The sequence below is a fragment of the Erigeron canadensis genome, chromosome 5 (assembly GCF_010389155.1).
Source record: "Erigeron canadensis isolate Cc75 chromosome 5, C_canadensis_v1, whole genome shotgun sequence".
NCBI classification, from domain to species: Eukaryota; Viridiplantae; Streptophyta; class Magnoliopsida; order Asterales; family Asteraceae; genus Erigeron; species Erigeron canadensis.
In genome coordinates, this window is record NC_057765.1 from 39912670 (window position 1) to 39922430 (window position 9761).

Sequence of the window (9761 nt, forward strand, 5' to 3'; positions counted from 1 at the left end):
TTAGTTTCTTGGGGAGAATTGCCTTTTTTTTTCAAACATAAATAAAGTATTCTAATTGATATAACCATCTAAAGTTATGTTTAATGCTAAAATTATTATATCTACATCACTATTTCTGACTATTTTCCTAACTACTCGTAAAATATTTACTTAAAAAAGTTTCGAACCTGCAACGTCTTCTAAACGACATTTCGAATGAAGTTCAAAGAGACCATTTTAATTACTAATATCATTCTTTGAAACTAAAACTTAAACAATACATCTCTTCCAGGGATCAATGATTTCGACTTACTAAAGGTTATGGAGATATTCAAGAAGATACATCATATCATTTTAGATTTAACCTAGATAATGCTTCTTCCACTAGGTAATGGTCATGTAATTAAGATGCTATGTTTTCGCTTTCAATATTTTTTTTTATATCTTCTAATTTTTAATTTAAAATATACATCATCAATTTATTTATATATGAACTCTATTATATTATCTTAAAATCTACTAACTTCCATCTTTTAAAAAAAAAGTATTTCGATGTTTGATTTTGATGAGCAACAAACCAAATGCACTATAGATTATGTTATTAGACACCAATAACATAAATAACAATCTTGATCAAATAATTAGTCGGTCATATAAAGGTTCGTGCATCATAAACGGAATTATATAAACGATATAGAAATATTGGATCATTTTGAAGTAGCTTTCGACAATGTAATTTTGATGTGTTGTAACTATAAACGTTAATGTATCATGGTATAACGATGACACATCAAACTATAAAAAATTAAAAATGATGTATCATAATATGACCAGAATTATCAATATGATGAATTACTTCTATAAAAACATATATGATTGAGTTGTGCGTATGTATCATGTATAACAATAACATCTGATGGAGTTGTGAATTCATACGTAACATTTAAAAACTTAGGTAACCTATTGCTGTAAACAAACCATTATCACATTGTGGTTTAGCTTAATTCTTCTAATCGGTTTCTAAAGTAAATATAATTTAGACGCTATCAGAAATTTATATTACTAGGACCAAGGCCAAATCAAACATAAATGAAGAATGTTAATATATAGCCCAACTCAATGCATAACAAGTAATGCATATTATTTTCTGATTCTTTTGAATTACAGTATTTTTAAGGTTTTAAATCAACAGATGCGACATAAAATGAAAAAGATTGTATCCCAATACTCAACATAAGATTCGGCATCCATAGACACAAAGGCAAACATTTTCATTCCAGAAATCTTGAAATCTACAGAAGACCCAAGAGCTTTTGAATGTCCCTCTGCAAAAATAAAAAAAAAAGTACCATAAATCTAACAACTTTATGCAAGATGAAGTGACAATTTCAATTGTGTAGAAGGGTTGTGTCGTCTTTTACCTCGATTGTAAGAGGAGAAGTTGTTGGGTAGTAGCGGTCAACAGGTTTACCCTCTTTATCAACCAAAAACTTGGAAAAGTTCCATTGGATGTCTCCCCCAAGGATCCCATAGAAACCTGATTTCAAAAAATCGTACACTGGTGCAGAATTCTCACCATTTACATCGATCTGTGTTGAGATTGCATCAGAATTTGAATATGTTTTTGATGAATTTGAAAGTTCAGTTGCTGTTCATTCCCTTAACTCATGTTGAATTGTCTTGAAAATTTACCTTATCAAAGATGGGGAATTCTGATTTGAACTTGGTACAAACAAAGTCAGCTATCTCTTCGTTGCTTCCAGGCTCTTGAGCTCCAAACTGATTGCATGGAAATGCCAAGATCTCAAAATCTACAATCATAGAGGTCAATTAACAGTGAAACAATAGGAAGTATTTCTTTTTCAGGGTCAACTTATCCCTTCCCTTATCAATTTAGAAAGATTGCAGCTAGCATGCAGGACTAATAAAAATAGAGTTAAACATAAACGGGTAACTGTTTCTTCATACCAGACAAACCTTCATATCATTGCACTGAAACACATGGAAAACACTGGTTTTCATCAGAGCGAGTGATTATATGGTAAAGCCATTATTTATAACTCACATTCTAGTGTTTGTCAAAGATCATTATTTTCTGGTAGTTACAATGTACTTTTGGAATAGTTTTCCAAAGAAAATCAAACACATTTGTCCATATTATATCAACCCGTACGAAACTAACATTCCGAAACTTAACAATCATAATCAATACAACTTTTGCAAAGGGTTAGTTCACTTAGACTTAGGTGATTAATGAAGCATAGAGTCAAAGATACGAATCATATTATGTGTTACACTATCAGTTTGTTAACAGTCAAAATGGTTGGTTAAAAATTAAGTTTATCTCCCGGAACAATATGAAAATGTAATCTAAAGTCTAAAGATTGATTGGCATACATAAGGCAGGTGGTGACAAATCAACACAAATAACACGAAGGTAGCTAAAGCCTGAAAGATCACAACGCTTGACACTAAAGACAATTAACCCGTTAACACATGATCATAAGTATGCAAACAGGACATGATTATACAATAATACATGGGGGTGCAGGAAAGTTTTATTTTCTTCAAAGGGCAAGCCAAATACCATACTTCATGATAGATATTGTTAATCAAATTAACCTTAATGAAACAAGTATTGTATCACAATTCACAAACCTTGGTCCTTATACTTCAAATATATCTGATTCAGTTCTTCATAGTTGCTATTTGTCAGCCCACTGCAACAAAGAACAAACAACACATCTAATTGTAAGCTACATTAGGAGGTCTAATCACAAAGCCAATATAAATGAAGTTAAATTATAAAAAATATACCACTTGGAGGCAACATTAACAACAAGTACAACTTTTCCCTTGTAAACGCTAAGGTCTACGTCGTTACCCTTGGCATCCTGCATCAAGTTCATGAATTTAATCACACAAAAAATCCGAAAAAGTTACTAAACACAAGCTAACTATTAGTATTTATTTCAGGCACAATTTGTTAGTGATTTTTTGGTTTTATTAAGAAATGATGAAGCTTTATGCAATTTTATCCACACCCAGAATCTGAAATACAAAAATTTGGAACAGCCACATATAATTAGTTTCCCAGAGGAAGAACCAAGCTGATCATTGACTTTTGAGGTCAAATTTCTGGCTGTAACTTCAAAATTCACATTTGATATAAAGCTTTAAATTGTAAAAAAAAAAAAATTACTACATAAAAACCCTATAACAAACCTTACATATAAACAAATTTGATAAGAATTTAGTTACATAATTTGCATAAATTTTACATGTCAAAAGACCTATATTTGACTCCAACAAAGTCAAACGTTGAAGTCTTTATATTTTTGGAACAGATTGTTGGCAAAAAGTTGTTCAAGATTTCTGGGTTTTAACCAATAAGCAAGCTCATTTTGCTAGTATTGATATTCAATAGAATACTTAAAAAGAGACTTAGAACAAATACATATATAAATTATATCTATATATATAAAAAAAGAAAGCAAAAATCGAACCTTGACAGTGAAATCATAAAGGGTTTTGGTGTTGGGAGTGAATTGGGCGGCCATTGAAATGATCGATCAAACAATGCTTTGAATTGAACAAAAGAAAGTGAAATTTTGGTTGGTGATTATTATAAGAAAAAGAAGTGAATATTAAACGGCTGATTGGTTGGTAGTTAATAATAATATTCCGCTTCTTTCCAATTGTCACATAATTGACCGTTTGACCAAATGGAAGGATTACTTTTCTTATAGATGCTTCTATAGCCATATTCCCTTTTAAAGAGTCAAACGAATAACCGTCCGGTTATCCGAGAATAGCGAAAGATGATCTCATACCTACGAGTGCAAACAACACAACGCTAGGTAGGCCAAGCTCAACACATAATTCCATGATGGAAAACTGTACGAGATTTTTGAACCTTCAACCTTATATGGTTAAAATGTAGACGTAGATACTTGATCACTCGATCCATGGGTTATTGGCTTTCTGAAGCCATTAATTAATTAAGTTTAATAAAAACAACATTAAAAAGGTGAAAGTTGCACAGGACGAACTAGGAGGGTATTCCAACCAACACAACTTATTCAAATTTTAATCCCAGAGGTTAAATGGTTAAATCTACTTGACATATTGTTCTTCCCTATTATCAAGCAACCGAACCACCTTAATATCATATTTTGGCTCTGTCATTGGTTAAGCCACATAAATCTGAGTTATTAAGAATTTTCATCTTCGGATAACCCAAATAAGAAAAACCTTATCCGTTTACTAGTTTATTATAGTTGTTTTTTCTTTATTTTTCTAGTTAACTATCATAGGATTATTTCGTTACTCATGTTGATGTAATTTTGCAGATTATTGTTGTTTTTATGTTTGACATAAAACTGTTTTAACTAAGGGCTAAATAGTAGAAATGTTGCGAATTTACTTTTGGAGGATACGTTACCTATAGTATATATCATTGTGGTAAGTTTGGTATGACAATTGATCATCGGGCATCACAAAGTAAGGATACATGAGATATTATCTCCTCTCAGTAAAAAGAATTCTCGACATTGTACAGTACCCTCAAACCCGAAGTAACAGTTGAACATCCAGGTTTTGCAAGTAGAAAATTATTATTGAGAAGTTTAAAGCATATAATTTTTCTTTTGAGAATTATGTTTTGGGCTTGTTTTACAAATTACCAAGTATTGATCTAATATTCATTCAGAAATTTATAAATAAAACATACTAATATTGAACAATTGATCTACTCATTTGAAACAAGATTTTTCATTTTGCAACCTTAAAAAATAGAACCACCTTATTTTATAGTGTATATTACAACACCGTTGTTTTAAGTTCTGACTGAGATACAGACTTACAGAGTTTAGATAGTGTGTATGTATAATACAAGTAGTAGAAAGGAAGAGAACATAGTTTTTAACATGCTCTAAAACTACATTCAACCCTGTCAAAGGTCAAACTACAACATCAGAATCACCATATTCTAGTTCTTGTACTTTAGTGTGTGAAGATCCTTATGAATATTTATATTGTGTATGTATTAATACATACACAATATTAAGAAGACCAAAAATACAATTAGTAAGACATTAAGACACAAATTAGTTCACAGTGGTTACAAGTCAAATGTGCAGTCAGATAAACCTCAAATGCCTTTGAATTCATAACCTTTTTGGCTGGTAAGGGTACTTCATAATTGATAGTCTGGGCTAAATCAATTCCAAAATTTTCAAATAAGGTTTCATTTTAACTAAACTCTTAAGCAACTTTGTTCATGACTTGATGGACAACTCAATTATTAACAAAATGACAGAAAAAAGATGACACAAACCCATAAATCTTTAATCTTAGGATTAGTAATAAAACTGCAAAATGTTAGGGAGATCGGGAGTGAAAGACGGGCCAAAACATGGCAAACTAAAGAACACTCATTAGGTACATTCCGATATTATATTGCGCAACCCAGCTTTTTAATGTGTATTACATATATCAAAATGCAGATTTCATATTCTACAATCCGACTTGTTACCATCTGATGGAAAAACATCATTATCAATATCATATTCCGCTGTCTAACTTCTTATGAGGCATTTGTGTTTTTCGCGACTACTTAGAAAGTTAAAAGTCAAACAAAGAACTACATGTTTAGTAATATCATATCACCTCTATAAATATGTCATGTTGATGGTACACTTTTATAAATCAAACCCACTACTTCCAACTTAAAACAGTACCATCATGATGAAACCAAATCGAGCTAATCTTCTAGCACTCTTAATGATCCTTTCTGTCGCTTTTCTTGCTGCAACTACTGAAGCACAAGTATGCAGCGCGAGTGGCCGCTTAAGGGGAAAGAAACCACCAGGGAACCACTGCAACCATCACAACATGGCAGAATGCTGCAAGGAAGGGCACTTTTACGACATTTATCACTGCTCGCCACCCGTCTCAAAGAGAACAGAAGCTATTTTGACCCTAAACAGCTTTGAAAAGGGTGGGGATGGGGGCTGGGCATCACAGTGTGACGAGAAATTTCACTCTGATAAGACTAAGGTGGTGGCGCTGTCAACTGGTTGGTATAATCATGGGAAAAGGTGTCTCAAGTTTATAACGATTTATGGCAATGGGAGAAGCGTGAAAGCTAAGGTGGTTGACCAGTGTGACTCGACCATGGGGTGTGATGATGAACATGCTTACCAACCACCCTGCAGGAACGATATTGTGGATGCTTCGAATGCTGTTTGGGAGGCTCTTGGCGTCCCAAGGAAGGATTGGGGTTGGATGAAGGTTACCTGGTCCGATTAACCATGGGTTCATGGCATCAATACATAAGATAAAGGATGTGCAATAAAGTGATTCAGAATGGTAACTATTTCAATTTCATTTTCAGTTTCAGTTTCAATAAATGTTTTTTACATGTTACCGATTTCATTCTGTTTGTATGGAAGTTAAGTGTTGTTCCTGCTCAAGTCTTGATCTGTGCACAGACAACCTGCCACCATCAAGCGACCGAGGCGTTCTAGCCACGTCGGTTGTGATGGCTTGAACAGTGCGTCACCTGGCCAAGTAAGTTGGTCCATACCTAAATTTTTGAAGTCAAGGCAGGGACCTTAGCCAAGTAATGTACTTGGAGCGCTTTTAGCCAAGTAACAAAGTTGTCATGGTGATACATAAAAAGACTCTTGCCAAGTCAAGCAATGATCCAAGTGCCACCGCTCTAGCTAGCCAATTATTCACAAATCACAACATAAAAGAAATCGTACATTCACAAATCACAACATAAAAGACAAGACATACATGTAAAAGGTTATTTTATTCATTAACACTTTGCTTTTACACAAGTTGCATAACATGAAAAAGTTATGAAGCCGGAATCGCTAGTAATCGCCGGTCAGCCATACGGCGGTGAATACGTTCCCGGGCCTTGTAAGTTTAGAATTACATCACGCAAAAATTTAAGGTACGATCATCATATTCATATTGATGCTTATTTATTGCTAAAATTGGAGAATCACGCATGACGGGGCAGGGTAGGTACTTACGCAACGCCAAGCAGCTTTTTTATATCCTTCTGCATTCAGAGGTAAAACATATAAAACATGAGTTTCGGGGGTGTCGCTGTGTTAGAACTATGGCAGGTTATGTTATATAAACAAGCTTTACCTCAATGCTAAGAGGAGTGGTGGTTGGAGCATAGCGATCAACAACCTTTCCTTCTCTATCGACAAGAAATTTTGTGAAGTTCCACTTGATACTGTCACCAAGAATCCCTCCTTTGCTCGACCTCAGAAAAGTGTACAAGGGGTCGGCGGCTTTGCCATTCACATCAATCTACATCAATGGAGTATTCCGCTTAAATAACAAACGCAAATGCACAAAACGAGACAGTTCACTAAGCCATACACATCAATCAGTTATTAAAGCTGGCAAAATAGGGAGGGTCACTCGGGTAAGTAACAAGTCAGAACAACTCAAGGTCGAAACGGATCAGATGTATTTGTGTTCACCAGCAAACTCCTTTTTGTCTTGTTTCTCTATTTATTAATACTTGATGCACTAGATACGATAAAAAAAAATGATGATATTACATTAATATCCACAGCTTTAAAATACAGTGATTTAAAAGGTTGTATGCATTAAAACAAAGAACAGTCGAAAGTCGACTCTTTCAACCCCTCTGACCTGTTTCCTTTCTAGCTTAACTATGTGAATTGGCCCGTTTGAAACAGAACATAAGCTAAATGTGCAAAATTATAATTTAAACAGTTGAATTGCCACCTCTAAGTTTCATGAAACAATCTATGAGATACCCACCTTGCCAAAGACAGGATACTCGGCCTTAAAGCGAGTGCAAACAAACTCCTGAATTTCTTCATTCGTTCCTGGTTCTTGTCCATTAAACTGATTGGATGGAAAAGCAAGAATCTCAAGACCTATAATTTTAAAAAAACAGGTTTGAGTTACAACACCACCTTCCAAACTGTAAGAGAGCTAACATCTCAAGAGTGCCGAAAAACTAACCTTGATCTTTGTACCTCTGGTACAAGGTAGTTAGCTCGGGGTAGTTAGAGTTTGTAAAGCCGCTGCAACACAAAAAGACTATAGATTAAAACACAGATACCTTTTTTGTTTAACGCCGGAAGATTTTACTAATGATTAAAATGCTCAACAAATTTCAAGACAATTTAAATCGTGTCGGTATCACACTTAATGGGAACATATTGGAATATATAGCTTACCACTGTGATGCAACATTAACAATCAACAAGACCTTTCCCCTAAACTTGCTAAGATCCACATCTTGGCCCTTCGCGTCCTGAAAAAAAATAGAAACATAAGTACCTTTATCTTCTACAATAATTTCAAATTCATCAAATAATACGCATACTAATTAACTGAAGAAACATTCTTTTGAGGTGCCCAACTAACTTTACACAAGATCAAGGACTAATTAAATCTTCAATTAATCGACATCATTTTGTACCCTGTCATCAAAAACACATGAAGCAAAGAAAACACAAATAACAAGCTCAAGAACAAGAACATCTTACATCTAACACGCATATGCAAAATCAACAATGTAATCCAAATTTAGCCCATGAAAATCATTTCAAAAGCTCAATTTCATGACAAGATGAACTAAACTAAGCACCGATAACGACAACAGGATTAAATTAAGACTATAGACTCATAATTCAGTCTAAATCTTTAATCAGCATAAATCATTCAAAACCCCCTACAATTTAGACACCACAAAATTAAAAACACAATTAGCAAGATCAATATCAAACCTTTCAACCCACATATCACACAATGCAAAATAGGTCTTTAATCAAAAAATCATTTCAAAAGCCTAAAATCAAGCATATTATAGTATATCACAGTCATGCATAGTAATGTTATGACGCCACGATCGCCGAATGTAGTTTTTAAACGTCTTAGTTTTGCTATACAATTAGGAGTGGCGGCGCAGCTTGTTGCCCGTTTGCCTTCTGTTTCTATGTAAATTACTATATCTATTTTATATATAAAAATTCTTATTATCTAAAAGTGCATAACAATTTCATCCACAAAAACCCAGCAATTAAATTTAAGCGTTTGTCAGGTAAGCTTTTTGAAAAGGATTTTGCTAGTCATAGCTCATAATAATGTGTTGTGCATAAAAATCCTATAGGAAAACCTCAAAATCATGATTTTAGCTTATTAGTTTTTCAAACCCTTATATAAATATAATAATATATGCACTTCAATTAAGCTAATACTACAAACACTCACAAAATGCTTTTGAGCTGAAATCGATTAAAAAGCAATAAGCTAATAAGTACTCCAAATTAGCTAGCCCAAACACTTACTAAATAACCAATGAAAAAATCATTTTAAAAGCCTAAATCAAGATAAAACATACAGAAATCAGTAAATTCTTATATCAAGATCTAGTATTGTCTCACACCCACAAATAAAAATCAAAACTTTAACCAAAAAACATGAATCAAAAACCAACAAACCTTAACACTGAAGTCATAAACTGATTGCTTGGATTGAGTAGCCATGGATTGAATTGATCTTAAGCCAAACACTTGTTGGGTTTTGTTCTTACTACAAAATCTTGTGGAAAGCAAAGATCTTTTTGTAATTATTGGGCTATAATTTGAAGAAAAAGATTTAATTTGTAAAGAGCTTAAAAGGGGTCTTGAAAAAAAGAATATATTTTTATGGGTAGAAATTAAATTGTTGAATACACGAGCTGATGAAATAGACATTCGGGAGATATTTAT

At 33.4% G+C, this 9761-nt stretch overlaps 3 protein-coding genes across 3 annotated transcripts; 1 reads left to right on the forward strand and 2 right to left on the reverse strand.

Annotated features, from left to right (window-relative positions):
• Positions 1-1065: 1065 nt before the first annotated feature.
• LOC122599686 (glutathione peroxidase 1) lies at positions 1066-3670 on the reverse strand. Its single transcript, XM_043772234.1, has 6 exons — positions 3486-3670; positions 2797-2873; positions 2638-2699; positions 1672-1790; positions 1401-1568; positions 1066-1304 (listed from the first exon to the last, which is right to left on the reverse strand). The coding sequence occupies exons 1-6, from the start codon at positions 3537-3539 to the stop codon at positions 1272-1274; spliced, it is 513 nt and encodes a 170-aa protein (XP_043628169.1). The 5' UTR covers positions 3540-3670; the 3' UTR covers positions 1066-1271.
• Positions 3671-5724: 2054 nt separating this feature from the next.
• Positions 5725-6291, forward strand: LOC122601793 (kiwellin-1-like). Its single transcript, XM_043774529.1, has one exon. It carries the CDS (start codon positions 5725-5727, stop codon positions 6289-6291), a length of 567 nt encoding a protein of 188 aa, XP_043630464.1.
• A 489-nt stretch (positions 6292-6780) lies between these two features.
• LOC122599316 (probable phospholipid hydroperoxide glutathione peroxidase) lies at positions 6781-9761 on the reverse strand. Its single transcript, XM_043771815.1, has 6 exons — positions 9492-9761; positions 8226-8302; positions 8008-8069; positions 7801-7919; positions 7150-7317; positions 6781-7057 (listed from the first exon to the last, which is right to left on the reverse strand). The coding sequence occupies exons 1-6, from the start codon at positions 9744-9746 to the stop codon at positions 7025-7027; spliced, it is 714 nt and encodes a 237-aa protein (XP_043627750.1). The 5' UTR covers positions 9747-9761; the 3' UTR covers positions 6781-7024.